The 22,596-nt window shown below is 42.9% G+C and overlaps 1 protein-coding gene across 1 annotated transcript in view; it reads right to left on the bottom strand.

Annotated features, from left to right (window-relative positions):
• Positions 1–22,118, bottom strand: part of TFCP2 (transcription factor CP2) — a 79,353-nt gene extending 57,235 nt beyond the window's left edge. The window contains exon 1 of the mRNA XM_075851941.1: positions 21,461–22,118. Within this exon, the coding sequence (XP_075708056.1) occupies positions 21,461–21,582 (122 nt within the window). The 5' untranslated portion in view covers positions 21,583–22,118. The remainder of the gene's footprint in view (positions 1–21,460) is intronic.
• Between the last annotated feature and the right edge of the window lie 478 nt (positions 22,119–22,596).

Genomic DNA, 22,596 nt, shown 5'->3' with positions numbered 1-22,596 from the left:
AACTGATCGCATAGTGAAGTCCCCTGGTGGGACTTTAAAAAAAATGTCAATCAGTTAAGTTCGTGGAAAAAAAATTAAAAAAAATACAGTCAAACACACGGCGTACACGATAGTGGATGGAACGGGCCCCGTTCGCATTCCCTATGGGACTGGAGCTGCCATATTCCATGTCTGTATGTGTCGTTAATCGACACACACAGAAATGGAAAAAAAAAATGGCAGCCCCCATAGGGAAGAAAAAGTGTAATAGAAAAAAGTAACACACAAACACACAAATAAATATAAACGTTTTTAATAAAACCCTAACATAAAACTGATATAAAAAAAAAAATTTGGTGACACTGTTCCTTTAAGGGGTTAGAGGGAAGGCGTCATGATTTTATTTTTATTTTTTTATTATATTGCTTTTAATAAAATATAAAACAAAAATTTTATTTATTAGTATTGTGACTTTCTACTTTTTACTGTATTCAAACTTTTACTTCTCTATGTGGCTGCCATTCTTTTCTTCATCTCTGTAGGTGTCGATTAACGACACATACAGAGATGCTATATGGCATGCGCAGCTCCCACACAGACCAAAACTAAGCTAGTTCGTAGAGTGAAATGCGGCGCCATTTTCATGTGGACCGGAAGCCGCTGCCGGACAGTAAGAGGACGCCTTCCGGCCATATGTTCAATGAAACGAAGGCGCAAGGAATAGGAGCGTAGACCAGAGGAGGCGGCGGAAGGAGCAGGTAATTTATGTTCGTGTATGTGATGTGTGCATTACGTTCGTGTGATACAGTCTGCTGAGCCCTGTCTCTAATCCTCCTACTCTGTGCAGTCGCTCAGAAAATGGCAGCGCACAGTGTAGGAGGTTTGAAGACATTCAAACCCCTCCTTCTCCTGGCACTAGCCAGAAGAAGGGAGGGGGGATTGTGTGAGGACACGAAAGGAGTGTGTCCATCCCAAATTTGCAGCATAAATCAATGAGGTTGCTTTACCACAGTGACCATGCTGCAATTTTGGGAACTGCTCCCTCTAGTGGCCAGCACATGGGAATGTTATAAATTATAATCTAATTTATAATATTTCCTGACTTGTGAAAAAAAAATTACAAAATTAAAACAGTGTAATCACTCAAATACTAATTGTTTAACGGAAAAAAATAAAATAATTTCTAGTGACACATTCCCTTTAACACTGAAGATCCAAGCAAGGAAATTGTCAATTGGCAATACATTTCCAGCAACGCTGGGTGACAAAGTTGTGCAGCAACATGAAAGTCTTAATATATTTCTATTATAAACCAGGTAAAAGTAACGTGCATTGAATTAAAGTGTTTATTCCCACCATAGATCTTGATGGCATATCCATGCGCTATGCCATAAAGGTTCCACGTGACCCTGCAACTCTCTGGCTTTGTATGGTTGTCACGGCAACAGTACTGCCCAGCGTGCATGAGTGTCTCTCCACCCGTAACGTTGGTTTGTGCAGGAAAGTAACTGGCCTGACTTTTTTTTTTTTAAAGGTACATTTTATTAAGACCTAGCAAAACAATGGTAACAACTAAGTTTTCCTGTGTGTGTGGTGGCTACTGTTATTCTAGGACCTCGCTTAAAAAGTGTTCCGAGATGCAGAATTAGACCAAGGATTTTCAGATCATGGTGAATCTAGAGAGTGTGTGAAGCAGATTCTTCAATATGAAAGATTTGTTAAATTTTATTTAACCAATGTAACATTGTGGGAATTCAGGTAGATCTCCTGCATTGAGGGATTGGTTGGTGTGTCTCAAAGGACCGTTTTCTCGTAAGTTCCAGCAATTTGTCTCGGTCTTTGAAATTCAGAAACTTGGCAATGAAAGTACGTGCCCCAGGTGGAGGAGCTTTAGTCGGGACCCGATGTGAACGTTCCACACAGAACCTAGGAGAAAAGGGAGTATCCCCAAATGCAGGATCAGTGGATTTATCCATTTTGTCCGAAATTTTAGACTGTTTGGAGGGGGCCATTGTGGGATTACCCCAATTAGCAGAATTATGTAAGAGCAGAGAGAAGTCAGACTTGTGCAAAGCCAAACATACGTTCGAGAATTACAAGCATAGGGAAGGTGGGAGATCGGAAGAAAGAAAAGGCTGTAACACCATGATACCACTCCGCACAGAAGCCAGCAAGATGAACCAGGATCTCTTCACATAAAAAAAAAATCTGAGGACGCTAATCATTTTAGAATTAGGATGCACAAACATAGTTTGAGACGACAGATCATCTAAAATACTTTTATAAAAGATGAATATTGTTACTACAAGGCTAAAACCCAGAAATGTCATGAGTTCAATAGCTCACGCAGAACAAAAAAATAAAATGTGTCTGCAGCCAAACTGAAAAGGGTTGCCCTAGCAAATTGTGCCACCATAGCTAAACAAAAGATCAATCAGAACAAACCATGTGTGACCGGCTGGCTATTATTAAAACAGCCCACACCAATATGCAGTTTAGCACGCAATGTACTTGGTGCTTTGAAGAAGTAGCTGCAGGCAGACAGCAAGTGACTGTGGACCAGATACAAATTGTCCATCTCTAGCAACAAAAACACACATATACAGCAAGACCTGAAATTACCATTCTACCACTCATCAGCCAGACTATAACCAAATCATTGTGCGCAGGATCCGTAAGAGAGGATACAGAAGATATACAACGACACACGGAGTCACATACAGAATTCCACGTGCCGCTGTACAACACTTCGTCAGGTGGTGCTTGTATAGTACATACGGCATCAGATAGAGCATTCCTTGATTTTCCTGTCTGGTTTGTACAGATTAACCCCTTAATGACCGGGCCAGAAAAGACCTTAAAGAGGCTCTGTCACCAGATTTTGCAACCCCTATCTGCTATTGCAGCAGATAGGCGCTGCAATGTAGATTACAGTAACGTTTTTATTTTTAAAAAACGAGCATTTTTGGCCAAGTTATGACCATTTTTGTATTTATGCAAATGAGGCTTGCAAAAGTACAACTGGGCGTGTTGAAAAGTAAAAGTACAACTGGGCGTGTATTATGTGCGTACATCGGGGCGTGTTTACTACTTTCACTAGCTGGGCTTTCTGATGAGAAGTATCATCCACTTCTCTTCAGAACGCCCAGCTTCTGGCAGTGCAGATCTGTGACGTCACTCACAGGTCCTGCATCGTGTCGGCACCAGAGGCTACAGTTGATTCTGCAGCAGCATCAGCATTTGCAGGTAAGTAGCTACATCGACTTACCTGCAAACGCCGATGCTGCTGCAGAATCATCTGTAGCCTCTGGTGCCGATGTGTCCTCGCTCGTCTGACACGATGCAGGACCTGTGAGTGACGACACAGCGTGATCTCTGGAGAACACGGCTGTGTCTGCACTGCCAGAAGCTGGGCGTTGTGAAGAGAAGTGGATGATTCTTCTCATCAGAACGCCCAGCTAGTAAAAGTAGTAAACACGCCCCGATGTACGCACATAATACACGCCCAGTTGTACTTTTACTTTTCAACACGCCCAGTTGTACTTTTGCAAGCCTCATTTGCATAAATACGAAAATGGTCATAACTTGGCCAAAAATGCTCGTTTTTTAAAAATAAAAACGTTACTGTAATCTACATTGCAGCGCCGATCTGCTGCAATAGCAGATAGGGGTTGCAAAATCTGGTGACAGAGCCTCTTTAAAGAGGCTCTGTCACCAGATTTTCAAACCCCTATCTCCTATTGCAGCAGATCGGCGCTGCAATGTAGATAACAGTAATGTTTGTTTTTTTTCAAAAACGAGCATTTTTGGCCAAGTTATGACCATTTTTATATTTATGCAAATGAGCCTCTTATGTACAACTGGGCGTGTTTAAAGTTATGTCCAAGTGGGCGTGTATTGTGTGTGTACATCTGGGCGTTACTTGTTTTACTAGCTGGGCGTTGTGAATGGAAGTGTATGATGCTGACGAATCAGCATCATCCACTTCTCTTCGTTACCACCCAGCTTCTGGCAGTGCACAGACACACAGCGTGTCCTCGCTCATCCGACGCGATGAAGTTCCTGTGGGAGGAAGTGAGTGACGTCACAGCGTGATCTCGCGAGGACACGCTGTGTGTCTGATGCTGATTCGTCAGCATCATGCACTTCTATTCACAACGCCCAGCTAGTAAAAGAAGTAAAAACGCCCAGATGTACATACACAATACACGCCCAGTTGTACTTTTACTTTAAACACGCCCAGTTGTACTTTAGAAAGCCTCATTTGCATAAATATAAAAATGGTCATAACTTGGCCAAAAATGCTCGTTTAAAAAAAAAACAAAAAACGTTACTCTTATCTACATTGCAGCGTCGATCTGCTGCAATAGGAGATCGGGGTTGCAAAATCTGGTGACAGAGCCTCTTTAAAGAGGCTCTGTCACCAGATTTTGCAACCCCTATCTGCTATTGCAGCAGATCGGCGCTGCAATGTAGATAAGAGTAACGTTTTTATTTTTTTAAAAACGAGCATTTTTGGTGATATATTATTGCTTTAAGAAAATATGGAACACCGTGCACTATGAACGATTGTGAAAAGTTTATATACTATGTTTTAGTTTATTTCCTGTTTAAATTGAGATTGATTGTAATGCCATGCATTGCTGACATGATATTGTAACACGCACTTTTGTATTAATGTAGGGCATGTCCGCTGTGCGGGGGCCCAGAAATGTCTTTTATCATGGCGTTTATGTATCTCCTTCAATAAAACGAGTTTAAAAAAAAAAAAAACGAGCATTTTTGGCCAAGTTATGACCATTTTTGTATTTATGCAAATGAGGCTTGCAAAAGTACAACTGGGCGTGTTTAAAGTAAAAGTACAACTGGGCGTGTATTGTGTGCGTACATCGGGGCGTTTTTACTTCTTTTACTAGCTGGGCGTTCTGACGAGAAGTATCATCCACTTCTCTTCAGAACGCCCAGCTTCTGGCAGATCACGCTGTGACGTCACTTCCCCAGGTCCTGCATCGTGTCAGACGAGCGAGGACACATTGGCACCAGAGGCTACAGTTGATTCTGCAGCAGCATCAGCGTTTGCAGGTAAGTAGCTACATCGACTTACCTGCAAACGCCGATGCTGCTGCAGAATCATCTGTAGCCTCTGGTGCCGATGTGTCCTCGCTCGTCCGACACGATGCAGGACCTGTGAGTGACGTCACAGATCTGCACTGCCAGAAGCTGGGCGTTCTGAAGAGAAGTGGATGATACTTCTCGTCAGAACGCCCAGCTAGTAAAAGAAGTAAAAACGCCCCCCGATGTACGCACATAATACACGCCCAGTTGTACTTTTACTTTTCAACACGCCCAGTTGTACTTTTGCAAGCCTCATTTGCATAAACACAAAAATGGTCATAACTTGGCCAAAAATGCTCGTTTTTTTAAAATAAAAACGTTACTGTAATCTACATTGCAGCGCCTATCTGCTGCAATAGCAGATAGGGGCTGCAAAATCTGGTGACAGAGCCTCTTTAAGATTAGGTAATACTAGAGTGCAAATATTTTTGCACCATAACCCCATTTACCATATAGCCATGTCCCGTGGTACGAAAAGCTGGCCGTGTACATCGCGCAGATGGCATTGTATAACACTTATGTGCAATTCCGATAAGCAGATCAGACTGGAACATTCCTTTCGTTTCAAGAGGTGGTTATCAAAGCCCTAATATTTAGGAACCAGGAAGGGGAGGGCCCAAGTAAGCCTGCCCACAAACATCATCTCCACTGGAAGCGAGACCCCCCCCCCCCTACTGTACCAGGGCAACACTTTCCCAGAAAAGTTCGGCAAACGAGGGAAAGACTCAAATGTGTAAAGTGTGTTTCAAAAGGGGGATAAGAATTGACACCATTTATAAGAGCGACACCTGCCCCAAAAAACCTGACCTGTGCATAAAGGATTGCTTCAAAGCGTACCACACATCTATTGATTCTTCATTGTATTATTCAATTCCCCCATTATTAGACCACTTTATTATGCCCTATATTTGGCACATCTACGGGAAAATTACAATTTTTACTCTGCATCATCTATTGAGCACTAATTTCTACAAAAAACTACTACACCTCTAGAAGAGTTCTTTGAGGGGTGTCGTTTCCAGACTAGGGTCACTTTTCAGGGGTTTACACTGTACCGGTACGGGAAATGTAACATGGTCTTTAAAAATCAATCCGGTAAAATCTGTGCTCCAAAAACCAAATTGCACTCATTCTCTTTACATGCCTTCCGTGTGTACAAAAAGTAGTTTACGACCACATATGGGGTATAGTCTTACTCTTAACAAATTACATAAGTTCAGCGGTGCCTTTTCTCCTGTATTCCATGTGAAAATGAAAAACGATGAGCTAAAACTACATATAATGAAAAAAACCAAAAACTATTCACGGCACATTTTCTAATAAAATCTATAAAACATCTGTTCGGTCTGCGGCAGAATCAGAAAAAAGTTCCAGCAAAATATGCGCTTCAAAAGTCAACTGGCGCTTCCTCCCTTTTGAGCCCTCCCGTGTGTCCAAACAGCAGTTTACGACCACATATGGGGCTTTATCTCCTATAGTCCTTATGAGAATATAGAGGGTTTTTTTTATACCAGGGCCACATATGGAATATTTCTGACAACCGCAGAATCTGGGCAATAAATACAGAGTTGTGTTTCTCTGTCTACATCTTCTGTGTTACTGAAAAACAGAGAGATTAAAATTGAAAATCTGGCCATATTTATTTATTTTTTTTAAATAATCATTTGGAAATTTCACCTTCACTGCTTTAATTCCTATGAAACTTAAGGGTTAACAAACCTGCTAAATGCTGTTTTGAATACATTGAAGGGTGCCCTTTTCAAACTGGGGTGATTTATGGAGGGGTAAAAAATTATATAGGCCCCTCAAATAGGGCTGGGCATTTAATCGGAAGAAAAAATCAAAAGTGAAATTTAACGCAATTAACCAGTTATCTTGCACATGTTTTTCTTTAAAAATATTTTTTCCCACGATTTCAACTGTATCTGCGTCCTTACAGTTGAATCCAATGGTAGAGCAGGGAGCCATAACGTCTCTGCTCTATCATTCACTACGTGTCGCCGGACGCTCATTGCTCGGAGCAGACAGGTGGGAGGAAGTGAGGTCGTCGCGCATGTCTGCGCCAAGCCACATAGACCGGAGGAGCAGAGGGATTTCCTCCACTCGTCATTGGAATGGGGTTAGGCAAGTATTTATTTTATTATGCACATGGGAGACTTTATACTGTGTGGAGGGCAATGTCAGGGGTCAGCTATGGGGGGGCATTAGACTGTGTGGAGGGCAGCTATGGGGGGCATTAGACTGTGTGGAGGGCAGCTATGGGGGGCATTATACTGTGTGGAGGGCAGCTATGGGGGGGGGCATTAGACTGTGTGGAGGGCAGCTATGGGGGGGCATTAGACTGTGTGGAGGGCAGCTATGGGGGGGCATTAGACTGTGTGGAGGGCAGCTATGGGTGGGGCATTAGACTGTGTGGAGGGCAGCTATGGGGGGGGCATTATACTTTGTGGCGGGCAGCAATAGGAGGCATTATACTGTGTGGAGGGCAGCTATAGGGGCATTATACTATGTGGCGGGCAGTAATAGGAGGCATTATACTGTGTGGAGGGCAGCTATAAGGGGCATTATACTGTGTGGCATGCAGCTATAGGGGGCATTATATTGTGTGGCAGGCAGCTATAGGGGGCATTATACTGTGTGGCAGGCAGCTATAGGGAGCATTATACTGAGTAGGGAGCACTATGGGGGCAATAGACTGTGCGGGCAGTGTCAGGGGGTATATTATATACAGTAGTATACAGCAGGCCCAGGGGATAAATAGTAATTCAATGGCGTAATGCAAATAGGGAGCGTGGTAAGCGAAAAGGAGTGTGGCCTAAATAATCATTATCTAAAACGCCTAAAAGGTTTTGCAGATTGTGAACAATTTGAAAAACTGCTAATGAGCTTATGAGCCCTATAACGTCCTAAAAAATTATATACAATTTTAAAAGAATGTTGCCTATATAAATGAAAACATATGGTAAACCTCTTAACCCCTTCCCAACCACCCCACGTAGATTAACGGGCTGCAGCACTGATCCTTCTGCCTGCAGCCCATTAATCTACGTGTGCTCCTAACAGAGCAGACAGGCATTCCCCTATGCCCGGCATCTCCAAGTACGGGCTACTACTAGCAGCCTTAGTACTGGGGGAAAACATCAGGTCGGATCACATCGGTGATCCCCGCCGACAAACCCCTTAAATGTGGCGGTCAATAGCGACAGCCGCATTTAAGTTGTTATAACATCGGAACCCAGCTATGCGATCACCGGGGCCGATTGTTGCTATGGCAACCGGAAGCCTAACAAAGGCCTCCGCTCTGCCATCTATGGAAGGTGATTAGGTCCTGCCTCTATGCCCCCTGTCAGTGTCAAACTGACAGGTATAATACCCTGCAATATATAAGTATTGCAGGGTATTATAAAAACGATCCAACAATTGGATGTTCATGCCCCTAGTGGGACCAAAAAAACAAAAATCTTAAGCAGAGCTACAAAAAAATGTAACATTTCAAAATAATAACAAAAAAAAATACGCCCTTTTCCTTAAAAAGTCCTTTATTATTAGAATTTATTTTTTTTAAATAAATGCTTGGAAAAATGCTAATTTTTGCAAATTTTCTCTAACGTTTGGTGTTTTTCAAAGGAATACTGAATTTATTGATGACATTTTTCCACTAAGAGTACAAGATGTCAAGAGAAAATCTCAGAATCGCTTGGATAGGTAAAAGCATTCCCAAGTTATTACCACATAATAGAGATACATGACTGATTTACAGAGTGATCGTGCGAGATCACGCTTGCTGTCATTAAGTCCCACACAAACGTTCCCAAAGTGTCAGGATTGTGAATAGACATCCCGTCCTGTCTGGAAGCGATGTCTATTCACTCTCAAGACACTTCAGTAACGTTAATATGTGAGTAAGTGACAGCACATCACGATCTAGAAAGATCGCTATGTGCGGAGTACAAGAATGGAGAGAAGTGTATGATGCTGATTGGTCAGTCATACACTTCTCTCCACAACGCCCACTTGGTCAAAAGCTAAAAAACACCCAGTTGGGCATTAAGTCATTAGCATAAATCTAAAATAGGTCATAACTTGATCAAAATTGATAGTTTTTCTAAATAAAAAAATACTGCTGTAATCTACATTACAGCGGTTGGCCATATACTAGAGATTTTGGCGAGACTAAATCAACCATTTGGACAATTTTCGGTCAACTGAAGACATATCTGTTCAAAAGTTAATCTGCCGTTTTGCATTTCTCGAAGCTGTGACCGTGGTGCTACAAGTTTGTGGAGCTGTAGATACTTTACAGACTAAATATCATGGCAGTTCTACAATTTTATTTCAAACCTAAAAGTAAGTTTCTCTGGCACAATCACGTTTTACAAGATATGGTCTTGAAACCTTAGGCTATGTTCACACGGAGTACTTTGCAGGCAGAATTTCTGCCTCAAAATTCAGTTTGAAGTTTGAGGCAGATTTTCCTCTCCCTGCATTTTTGGCCCGTGGCCATTGGGCGGTGCGGGCACAAAACGCCCGCGAAACACGCTTTCTCTGCCTCCCATTGAAGTCAATGGGAGGTCAGAGGCGGAAACGCCCGAAGATAGGGCATGTTGCTTCTTTCTCCCGGGAGCCGTTTTTACTGCTCACGGGAGAAAACCGCCCCCGCCTCCCATTGAAATCGACGGGAGGCATTTTTGGGCCGTTTTTGAGGAGCTTTTTGGCACGGTTTCCGCGTCAAAAAACTCTGTGTGAACTTAGTCTTTGTTTTTATTCATTTAAAAAAAACAAAAAAAAACCTGACACTTACTTGTCACCCAAATGTCTAACCGGAGTAACAACTTCTAGACGTTCCAAATGGCTCACAAGACAGGAACAACTGTATTGTAAACACTAAATATACAATAAGAACCAAAACAAAAGACTTCTGATTCATCACGATTGTTATGGAAACAAACTATAAAGATACGCAATAACTAAATTTCTGAAGACTAAGGCCTTGTTCACACGGCATGCATTTGACGCGTTTTTTTTTTTGTTTTACGCGCCAAAAACGCTTGGTTTAAAGAGGCTCTGTCACCACACTATAAGTGCCCTATCCCCTACATAAGGAGATGGGCGCTATAATGTAGATGACAGCAGTGCTTTTTATTTTAAAAAAAACGATCTGTTTTCACCACTTTATTAGCGATTTTTGATTTATGCTAATGAGTTGCTTAATGCCCAAGTGGGCGTGTTCTTACTTTAGACCAAGTGGACGTTGTACAGAGGAGTGTATGACGCTGACCAATCAGCGTCATGCACTCCTCTCTATTCATTTAGTCAGCGCATAGGGATCCTTTTAGATCCTTATGTGCTGTCTTATACTAACACATTAACAATACTGAAGTGTTTAGACCGGGAATAGACATTCCACGAGATGTCTATTCACAATCCCTGCACTTCGTTACTGTTTCTGTGGTAGTTACAGCAGAGGAAGCGTAATCTCGTGAGATTACACTGTAGATGACAGGTTACAACGAGATCACGCTTCCTCTGCTGTAACTACCACAGAAACAGTAATGAAGTGCAGAGATTGTGAATAGACATTCCGTGGAATGTCTATTCACTGTCTAAACACTTCAGTATCGTTAATGTGTTAGTATAAGACAGCACATAATGATCTAAAAAGGATCCCTACGCGCTGCCTAAATGAATGGAGAGGAGTGCATGACGCTGATTGGTCAGCGTCATACACTCCTCTGTACAACGCCCACTTGGTCTAAAGTAAGAATACGCCCACTTGGGCTTTAAGCAACTCATTAGCATAAATCTGAAATTGCTCATAACTTGCTCAAAAATGATCGTTTATCAAAATAAAACCACTGCTATTATCTACATTACAGCGCCGATCACATTATGTAGGAGATAAGGCACTTATAATGTGGTGACAGAGCCTCTTTAAGCTTCCAATTGACATCAATGGGAAAGCACGCTGTTAAAAAACAAAACAAAAAAAACCAGTGTCATGTCAATTCTTTGGCGCGTAAAACACGCTGAAAAAGCGCACAAATCCCATAGTCAATGGCAGTCCTGATTACGCGGCACAAAAATGCCAAAAGCGTGCACAAAAGACTCCGGTAGTTTAAAAAGCGTTTTTACAAAAAACACTTTTACATGTCTTTTTTTTAGCACCATGTGAACAAGGCCAGCTGCCTATAGAATGAGAAAATCTATAGTACAGTGGGCATCTAAAGTTGAATCCCACGATTAATGCGTGTACAGCTCAGTAGTGGTAGGAAAGAAACAATGTCAGTGGCAATATTATAACCTGGCCTACAGCAGGCTCTCTCTGTACACATCACATTAGAGCCCTACCATTGGTGTACATGCCAGGAAAAGGTCCTGGTGTATACGCCAAGTGTATCCATAGGGCTGCATTCACCTGACGGGCTGGTATACAATAATATACCTTTTGTTTTTTTCCAGTCTACTATGATATTCTATGCAGAGGCATCCTGCAAAAAACAAACAAACGTATTCCTTGCAGTGTATGTATAAACTATCTATATATCTAACCATATATCATCTTTTTTTTTTTAAACAAAACATGGGAGCCTATGGGTGACTTATGCCACTGTATGCATATATACCTTATGGGAGGCTCATGCGTGATGTGAACAGAGCTTTAAAGAGGCTCTGTCACCAGATTATCAAATCCCTATCTCGTATTGCATGTGATCGGCACTGCAATGTAGATAACAGTAACGTTTTATTTTTTTGAAAAACGATAATTTTTGGCCAAGTTATGAGCAATTTTATATTTATGCAAATGAGCCTTTCTAATGGACAACTGGGCGTGTTTAAAGTTATGTACAACTGGGCGTGTCTTCTGTTTGTAACATCTGGGCGTGTTTACTTGTTTCACTAGCTGGGCGTTGTGAATAGAAGTGTATGATGCTGACATACACTTCTATTCACAACGCCCAGCTAGTAAAACAAGTAAACACGCCCAGATGTTACAAACAGAAGACACGCCCAGTTGTCCATTAGAAAGGCTCATTTGCATAAATATAAAATTGCTCATAACTTGGCCAAAAATTATCGTTTTTCAATCTGTCACCAGATTTTCAAACCCCCATCTCCTATTGCAGCTGATCGGCGCTGCAATGTAGATTACAGTAAAGATTTTTTTTTTTTCAAAAACGAGCATTTTTGGCCAAGTTATGACCATTTTTATATTTATGCAAATGAGCCTTTCTTAAGTACAACTGGGCGTGTTTAAAGTTATGTCCAACTGGGCGTGTATTGTGTGTGTACATCTGGGCGTTTTTACTTGTTTTACTAGCTGGGCGTTGTGAATAGAAGTGCATGATGCTGACGAATCAGCATCATCCACTTCTCTTCGTTACCACCCAGCTTCTGGCAGTGCACAGACACACAGCGTGTTCTCGAGAGATCACGCTGTGACGTCACTTCCTGCCCCAGGTCCTGCATCGTGTCGGACGAGCGAGGACACATCGGCACCAGGCGACTGTGTGTAATCTCTTGGTAGCCTCCTGACGAAGCCGGTCACAGGGCGAAACGCGCGTCGAGGCGTTCATTCACCCATCCACTCCATTGATCCTCCACGCTCCTCATCATGTCTCTGGGTATGTGCACAGGTTTTTTCAGCCCTTTGTAGCCTCCACAGTATTGTGCTATTTCAGCCAGTCATATTTCTTTTGGCTATTTGAGCCTTCATACTACTTGCATATGTTTTTCAGTTTAAACTTGTCACGTACTACCTACTATTTTGTATAGATTGTGCACGTACTGTTATATGCACCATATACTGTGCAGGCTACGCATACTGACATACTTTACACGTTGTTCATCTAGCTGATTACTTGGCACTATGTATGGGACTAACCTCCCCATACCCCCGGGTTTACTAACTACTTACCTATAATTGAGCGTGTGTTAGGTCTCTAGTGGACGGTTGATTCTGTTGGTTCTGGTCTTTTTCATCTGACCCTGTTGTATATGTCTCCGTGTTTATTGTATCAGATCTCTTTTCTCATTATTTGTTATTGTTACTATATTTAATAAAGATTTTTTGTACTTTTATCTTTGGAGTACATTACTTGATTTAGGGTTATGTCCCATCTTTGGTTCGTTTTTAGGTCTATACATTATAAGGGACCCCAGTACACGCCATTCTTGGTGTGAGGTTGTTGCTTAGGTTGTTTGTGTGTAATCTCTGCCTGATGTTGTTCTTTCCTCAGCCAGAAAAAAAACATAAAACCACCAAGGAAGCCTCATTAACACCTACATTACAGTAGCAGCGCTGGCATTTTCCTCTGTATATATCATTGGCGACAGAGGAGTACTATGCTTGCATCATTTTCCATTGTGCGAGTGTCAAAGTTCATCAAAACTTCCCAAAAGAAAAAACAAGCAGACTGGCCACGACAGAACATACGCTGGATATCATTAGTCAATATGGCACCAAATGCTAAACAAAAATAACATGCTGCCCTCTAAATAGATTTCGTTTGCTTGTTCGGGACCCTGGCACCCAAATGGTCAGGCTGTCTGTGACCCATCTTAATAATTATAGACATGTATCATTTGCAGCTTTGAAGGTCAAACTATCTCCCCCCCCCCATACTAATATTCACATCTACTGGTTATAAACAAGAATATAAAACCAGTGTATTCCACAGATGACCTCAAACATCTAGCAAATGTAAGACACCGTGCATAATCTGATAGAAAATAGTCCACACAAAATAAAGTCTGGCAATGTTCCAAAAACAGAGCCGTAGCGGCACCAACTTCTGTGGTTTTTACTCTTTGAAACTACTCATGAAAAACGTTAGGCCCTGTTCACAAGGAGTTTTTTCACGCGGAAACCGCGCCAAAAAACTCCTCAAAAACCGCCCGAAAATGCCTCCCATTGATTTAAATGGGATTTGGGCGAGTTTTTTTTTTACCGCGAGTAAAAAAAAAACCGCATCGCGGTAAAAAGAAGCGTCATGACCCATCTTGAGGCCTCCAAAACCCCAAAACCCCATTTCGATCAGTCAGAAAGAGGGAAAAATAACCTTGACGAGTGTTTTGACGAGTTTTCGTCAAACTACTGTGCAAAAACCTACTGGAGCAGTTTTTGCAGGAGGAATTTTACTGAGTTTTTTGCAGGAGGACAATCAAGCTCTGCGTGCACGCCGATTTTCGCAGCGTTTTTCATCCGCGGGCAAAAAACGCAGCGAAATACGCTTCTTCTGCCTTCCATTGATGTCAATGTGAGGTCAGAAGCGGAAACCCCCAAAGATAGGGCATGTCCCTTCTTTTTCCCGCGAGCCGGTATTTCCGCTCGCGGGAAAAAAACGCCTCCTATTGGAATCAATGGGAGACCTATTTGACCATTTTTTGGCACGTTTTCCGACGCGGTTTTCGCGTCAAAAGACTCAGTGTGAACTGGCCCTAATAGTAGATTCACACATCGATTACTTGTTGCAGAATTTCAGCTGCGGAATCCGCACTGAAATTACATCATAAAGTACAGTACAACGTTAGGGGCTTTAACGAACTCCATTAACTCACAGCGTAAAAACTCAGCCGCGGTTTCTAGACAGCTAAGTTTCACACAAAAAGAAAATCAACAAAATCCACATGTAAACACGTGCGGATTTTAGCACAGATTTTTAGGCTGCGTGTGAACCTTGCCTAAGGGCCCTTTTACACTGGCCAATTATCGGGCAAAAAAAAAAAAACATCCACAAAACGCTCATTCACGATAACTGCCTGTGTAAACAAGCAAGCAAAACGCTGTCAAAACGATACTATCGTGGTCGGCAGCACATCTCCCTGTGTAAACAAGGGGAAGTGCTACCACATGATAGAAAAATATGTTGACGAGCGATCGGAGTAACGAGTGCTCGTCCCCATACTAGATCCTTGTGAAAGGAGCAAACGAGCGCAAATTAAACGAGCCGTCTCGATCGTTTCTCATTTAGACGCCCCTCGTTGGGCTGTGTATTAGGACCATAAAATTGTAAGGATCTATTCAAACGAGACAGATGTCCCAATTTTCTGAATGAAGCTTGCAGAAATGCACATAATGGCCAAGATGAAGACGCTTTCTGATGACAAAGACATGTTTCGCGTGCTGCTTGCACCCAAACACAGAATCATTTTCGAAAAAAAACAAAAAAAAAAAAAACACATACATATCAGAGACCACATCTGGAATCCTCGAGCTGGAACCACCACCGATTGTCAGATTGAGGTGACTGCAGCACTATATAGAGCAGTGGTCTCCAACCTGTGGTTCCCCTCCTGTTTTAGAACTACAACTCCCAGCCTTCCCTGAGCCCGCTATAGACACGATCTAGATAAAGCAGCATGGTTTTGAATGTTCTTTTTGTTTCGAATTTTGTGTCAGAGATCTCCAGAGATGGAATTCTCATTGTCTATTTCTTAAAGGTACACTATATATAGCTAGATATGTTCTATGTATGTTTTACCAAAGTGGTAGCCATTCCAAATCCTGGAAGATGTGGGGGAGGGGGGGGGTCAACCTGTTTTAGTGTGCTCCTGAAGGACAATCCTATTTAGTTATGCAATGGATGTGTTAATGTACAAGCAGGCCCCTCTGCTATGCGATTTGTCATGAATCAGAAAAAAAATTAAATAAATAGATCAGTCTCAATCTGCGAATACACCCTTATTGAGGATTTTTTTCCATGGGCGGAGAATCTTTGTAACCATCATTCAGGCATAAGCTTGACACAACGTAGGACACACAAGTAACAGAGACAGATGTCTGCAAATATTTTTCTAGGACATGAGCAAGCATCGTCATTAATTACAGTCTGATGAGCACTTCACAGAGAGGAGACCATGGTCAGAACGCAGAGCGGAGACCTCCATAGTAACAAAGACCAAGGTTCAACCACAATACCCCTGCTGATGGGGTATGGTATGCATATGGGTTTGCATTTTCACATAAGGCTCATATGATCCATCATGTCCCTCGCACAAACATGTTTGATTCAGTATCTATAGATGACAAGCACGTCAAAGTCAGTCATACTAATACTTCAACCAGTAAAACTCTTGCATATGTTATGGCGTCAATGTTTCCATGAACCGAGGGAGCCTTGGCTCAGGCGGCCGAAATTTCACAGCAGTTAGGGCTGGTTCACACAGTTTTTTGGCACAGTTTTTGTCACGAAAACTGCGCCAAAATACGGCCAAAATCACCTCCTATTGATTTAAATGGGAGGCGGTTTTTTCCCACAAGCGGAAAAAACGCTCGGGGATAAAAAGGCGACATGCTCTTTCTTCCCGCAGTTCCGTCTCTGACCTCCCATTGAAATTAATGGGAGGCAGAAAGAGCCGGAGAACGCCGCCTAAAACGCGGCAAAGAAAGTGCCGGCAGGGCAAATTCTGCCTCAAAATTCCTGAAGGAAAAATCTGTTAACAGGGCCTTCGAGTTCTCCCTGGTTTGAAATTGCATGAAAAAGTGAATCTGAAAATGTTTCCAACAGATACACTTCAGGAGAAACGTTTTAATATATTGCAGAAACAAGATGGCATCGTAGATTTACCAACTCACAAAATAGGTGCAATGGAAAATTGATGGAGTTCACATTACAACCAATCGGATTGCTTTTTTTTTTTTCATTTTCAAAAAGACATGCGAAAAATGAATCTGATTGGTTGCAAAGGACAACTGCTCCACTTTTCCTTTGCACCAGTTTGGTAAATCTTCACAAACGTATCCTGTATACAAATGGAGTCAACCACTCCTCTCCACCAACTCAATTTTCTCCATGGTTCAGAAACAGACATTGCAATAGGTCCCACTTGACCCAATAGGATTTTGGTTTGTACAAATATTTTTTCATTCCTGCAGTCAATAGGACAATGGATGAAAAACAAGAGCGACAGATGACAACTGTTATTCCTACATCCAAAGTCCCATTAAGACCTACGTATGACAACATTTCTGGTTTTAAGCAAAATTGATAAAACAGAAAAAAAGTTTACATGGTTTCCGATAGCAACTAACCAGAATGGATTTTTCCAGAGCAGCTTAAGGGGAACCTGTCACCAGCATTTCACGTATTGAACTTTACTTCTCCCTCACTGGCCGCTGCTATGAAAAGTTCATTGCCGTTATCCCCTCTCCTAAACTCCTCCTCCGACTGTAAATAACGGTCTGTAAACATGTTGAGCCTTTATCGTAATAATTCGGTGTCCCGTTGTGCGCACACACCGGAAGAGGACATCAATGCACAAGTGCGGGATTTTGTGTTCTGGGGGAAGGCGAGGAGCTGTCAATCAAAAGTAAGGAGGCGGGGTAAACTCGGAAAGACTTGTGGAATGAAGATATGACTCTTTTCTGCTCATTAGCATACGGTGTGGGAACACTAAAAAAACTGAATACTAAAGCTACAGAGACTACTAAGAAGACAATTTTAGGTTAAATAGAAATGATATTTCACCCACTATCCCCTGGTATTGCTGGTTTCATCAGTAAAATGATGGGGAGCTCTAATTTGACTTACCTGGAGCTCTAATTTGTTGCTATGGGCAACTAGGACAGTTTCTCTGTGAAGGCGGCTGTAAACAGAGCTGCTTGGTCATGTAGACAATATAGAAAAAACAAAAAGGAAAGACCCAATCGGACTGCGCTCCAACTTTACGGACAGGAGGTTCCAATAGTGTAAGAGAATTCTTTAGTCACAATCTCATATTTGTAACGTGTTTCGTGGTAGCATACTCCATTAGATAAAAATGATCAACAAAAATGAGGGGACCACGAATAAAGACTTTACTGGATACTCCTGTTCATTAAACAGGTATTCCAGTTACAAGTTACCCCCTATCCGTAGAGTAAGGGGTAACTTGCTGATCAGCGGGTGTCTTGACAGCTCAGACCCTCATCATTTACGAGAACAGGGAGCCCAAAGTTGCCCGAACCCCATGTTTGAACCGAGCGGCAGGTCGCTCATACGCACTGTCGCTCAATTCATTCTCTATGGCAGCGCCGCAAAAAAGCCGAATACCGCACTCTATCTCTGTCGCTCCCATAGAGAATAAATGGAGCGGCAGTGCGCATGAGCGACCTGCCGCTGGGTTCAAAGTTCGGGGACAACGTACTTGTAAACGATGGGGGTCCGAGCTGTCGGACACCCACCAATAAGCAAGTTACCCCTTACCCTACGGATAGGGGGTAACTTGCTGTAACGGGAATACCCCTTTAAGTTGGAGCACAGTCTGATCAGATGTTTGCTTTTAGTTTTCTAGTTTCTCAACTTTGCTCACATCAGCATCATGGCTTCAATTTCTAACAGAAGCCAAAGTGCTCTGCCGGATCCAACGTGCAACGGGTTTCTGTCATGGAGTGAAATGATTTGAAGAGAAGGGAAGCGATGCATGCAGCTCTATTATTCCCATCAAATCTGACAGAATTAGTGACAGAGGCTCCAAACTGTGCCTGACATAAATGTGAACAGAGCCTTAGGCTGGGTTCACACAACCTATTTTCAGACGTAATGGAGGCGTTTTACGCCTCGAATTAAGTCTGAAAAATCGGCTCCAATACGTCGGCAAACATCTGCCCATTACTTTCAATGGGCTTTACGACGTACTGTGCCGACGACCTGTCATTTTACGCGTCGATGTCAAAAGACGGCACGTAAAATTACAGCCTCGTCAAAGAAGTGCAGGACACTTCTTGGCACGTTTTTGGAGCCGTTATCTCATAGACTCCAATGAAAACAGCTCCAAAAGCGGCCGTAAAAAAACGCAGCGAAAAACGCGAGTTGCTCAAAAAATGTCTCAAAATCAGGGGATGTTTTCCCTTGAAAACAGCTCCGTATTTTCAGATGTTTTTTGCCCTGTCGTGTGAACATACCCTTAAGGTATTACACAGCCCGACGTGGGCCGTGTAAAAAAACGCGTGTAAAAAAACGCTGTGGGGCGCTCGTTTGCTCTGATCGCTCGTCCCCCATACAGTTCTATTGTGTCGGCAGCACGTCTTCCCGTTTACACAGGGAGATGTGCTGCCGACAACGATAAAAGTTTATGCATTTAAAGGAGTTTTCCCAACAGGGATATTTACGACATATCCACAGGATGTGTCATGTCCGATTGATGCGGGTCCCACACCTATCTCTAGAACAGGGCCCTCTAAACCCCGTTCTACCTCTCTGTGCTCCGGCTGACGCATTGGATTTCCGACCACAAAGAAGTCCCATAGAACTGAATTTGGCAGTTACAGAAACAGCGTAGCTCGTACGCTACGCCGCTTCCGTAACTGCCATCCACTACTACGGGAGTAACGGAAACAGTGCAGCTCAGTTACGTGATAGAAAAACCCTTTTAAAACTATGCAATCAGCCGATGAATGAGCGTTTGCTCGTTCATCGGCTGATCGTTCCCGTTTACACAGGGCAATTATCGGGAACGAGCGTTCTATGAACACTTGTTTGCCCGATAATGGGCCAGTGTAAAAAGGGCCTTTAGACAGTTTTGATAAATGAGGCCTATTATCTACAACGAACAAAACGTAGAGAGATTGCTAAATACACTAGAAGCCATTTAAGCTGGGAATACAAAAAAAAAAAAAAAAAAAGCTGTCGGTCACACTATGTATAGCAGAGCTGGACAAAAACGCAGGCGCTAAGAATTCATTTAAGTGGTAAAGTGTAAACGATATGAAGAAAAAAAATTAAAATACTAAAAATAATTTTTTACAATTTATATATACCTCCCTGCACAGGAAAAATAAAAAAAAATTCTTGCAAAAAATCAGGTTTCATACAGCCACATCAATGAATTAAAAACGTTATGGCTGCTGAAAGGCAGAGGCGTAAAAACGAAAAAAAAAAAAAAGAAGCTGGTTAGGCCTGGTCATTAACCCCTTAACGACGAGCAACGGATATATCCGTCACCAGCAGGTGTTAGTTACCGCATAGCGACAGATATATCCGTCGCTCTGATCGGGTGGGTACTGCCAGCGTACCCACGTGATCAGCGGCAGGAGCACGGCTGTTTTACACATCCTGGCTCCTGCCACAACTGCCAGAATCGAAGCGTACTCAGATTCTGGCAGTTTAACCCATCAGATGCCGCTGTCAAAAGCGACTGTGGCTTCTAAGGTGTTTAACAGAGGAAGCTCCGTCTGTTATCCCATCGGCGCCCCGGCAAAGAAATCGTGGGGCGCCGTCTGGTTTCCATGGCAGCCGGGGGCCTAACAAAGGCCATGCCAGAGGCATGGCCTAATAGATTGCCTGTCAGTTTTACACTGACAGGCAACAATGCTTTGGTATACGATCAGCAGATCGCATGGTGAAGTCCCCTGGTGGGACGAAAAAAAAAAAGAAAAACAGTTAAATAAAGTTTATGGGAAAAAAAAAACCTTACAGTAAAAATAAAATAATAAAAACAACTTTGGGGAAAAAAGTGGTTATATGTGTGTAAAGAAAAAAAAAAAAAAAGGTAACACATACACATATGGTATCACCGCAATCGTAACGACTCAAACAAGTTAACGCATTAATTAAACCGCCGGGTGAACGGTGTCCAAAAAAACAATGGCAAAAATCCTTTCTTCCGTTCCCACCATAAAAAATAAAATAAAAATCAATAAGTCCCATGTACCCCAAAATACTACCAATAAAAACTTGGTATCCCCATAATCAAGCCGACCCATCGAATATAGGTAACATGTTATTTCTGCCGCAACGTAAACGGCGTAAATTTGTAACGTGAAAAACAACGCTGGAATTGCCGTTTATTGTCGATGCTTTCCTAAAATAAAGTTAATAAAAGTTAATAAATATATTATATGCACCCAAAAATGATGCAATTGAAAAATAAAACTTGTCCCGCAAAAAACAATCCCTTATACGGCTATGTCGACAGAATAAAAAAAAAAAAGTTACGACTCTTGGAATGCAACAGTGAAAAAACAAAAAATAATCCTTGGTCATTAACGTGCAAAATGGCCTGGTCATTAAGGGGTTAATCTGTGCTGTGTGGAGAAATGTAAAAAAAAACAAAAAACAAAGTATCTATAGGGGAGATGTCAAAACTAGTGCAAAGGAAAAGCGGAAGAGTCGCCCTTTAACAAATCAAGTCTTGATAAGTAATCCTTGTATTAGAACAATTCACGTGGCGCCGCAGATTCACGGTATAAGAGACAAACCGCATTAAAACTTTTGCAGATCAAACTTAGGGGCACAAAGCATGCCTCATACCAACCTCACCCACATTTTTTATTTCTAAACATTTTTCTCACGTCCTCAGGTTCGTTATTTATATTCATCGTTACCGGACCACTAATTGTTCTGGATAGATCCCAGCATTACCCGGTTACCAACATATATATATTTACCTCATACTGTAGGCACCAGCACCCAGTTCTTGCCCAATCCCAGATAAACTGGCATCAAAGTCTTGCACCAATCCAGACTCGATCACCTCATCTGCCAACGGTAACTTTAATGCCCAGGCCATGCTTGTAGGAGGAGGGGGGTCCGGTCTTGCAGCAAATGTTACAGTAATTAGATCTCTTGAGGAGTGGGAGCCAACAGTCCTACAACAATGTCCTTATTAATTAACCACTAAGACACGGAGCACAGCCCCAGCCCCCCGTGTATGAGATAATGACGGCTGCTGGAGGAGGACATGTCAAGGCTGAGTCAGATCACTCCGTACTGGAGTGCAGGGAGTCCGGAGGACTAGGTAGACATATGCAATGAGGAGCCCTGAGCGCACCTTCCTAGGAGATCACGGTGGGCGCTGGAGGAGGCATCACAAGTAAACCTGCAATGTGCCTCTGATGCAGCCTCTCCAGCGTACGGCGTGCCCAGCACTCGTTACACAGCTCATGGGCATGTATCGGGTCCCTCCGGACGGGCTGCTCTCCCTCGGGATACAGGTGACAAGCAGCCGAGGCGACTCAACAAGGCAACATGGAGGAAAATGCAAGAGCAGCGGCTGCGGCGGCCGACACGACGCACAACGTGACGTCAGCAGCGCACGCCTTCTACTCAGCAGCATCCACCAATCACAAACATCCCAAAGGGGAAGCTGGCAGGCTCGTTGCACCCTGTACGAGCGGGGCGACTGTGAGTGGGTGGAGCTGCCAAGCGGAACGGCTCTCTGATTGGCTGCTTAACAGCATGTGCGGGCTGAGGAGTTCGCGGCGTGACGTAATTATATGTCACACGGGAAGTGGAGAATGTGTGCGGGGACTTATTACAAAAGGGCGCACTCCCAGCTGTCCGTGGTGTAGACGACGCTCTGTATGTCACCTGTGCATGAAGCTGGGATAGACAACTGCGCTAAGTAGGAGCAGCCCACAACTTTCTGAGCAAGACTGTTATTTCACTGCCCGTGCTTCCACATGGCACCATTTTACCGAGATACTGTAATCTGGGAGCAATCCCCGTAAGGGTATGTTCACACGAGGGCGTCCATAACGGCTGAAATTACGGGGATGTTTCAGCCTGAAAACATCCCCGTAAT

The sequence above is a fragment of the Rhinoderma darwinii genome, chromosome 2 (genome assembly GCF_050947455.1).
Source record: "Rhinoderma darwinii isolate aRhiDar2 chromosome 2, aRhiDar2.hap1, whole genome shotgun sequence".
NCBI classification, from domain to species: domain Eukaryota; kingdom Metazoa; phylum Chordata; class Amphibia; order Anura; family Rhinodermatidae; genus Rhinoderma; species Rhinoderma darwinii.
The sequence above is the reverse complement of the archived record's forward strand: the minus strand, read 5'-3'. Positions and strand labels throughout refer to the sequence as shown.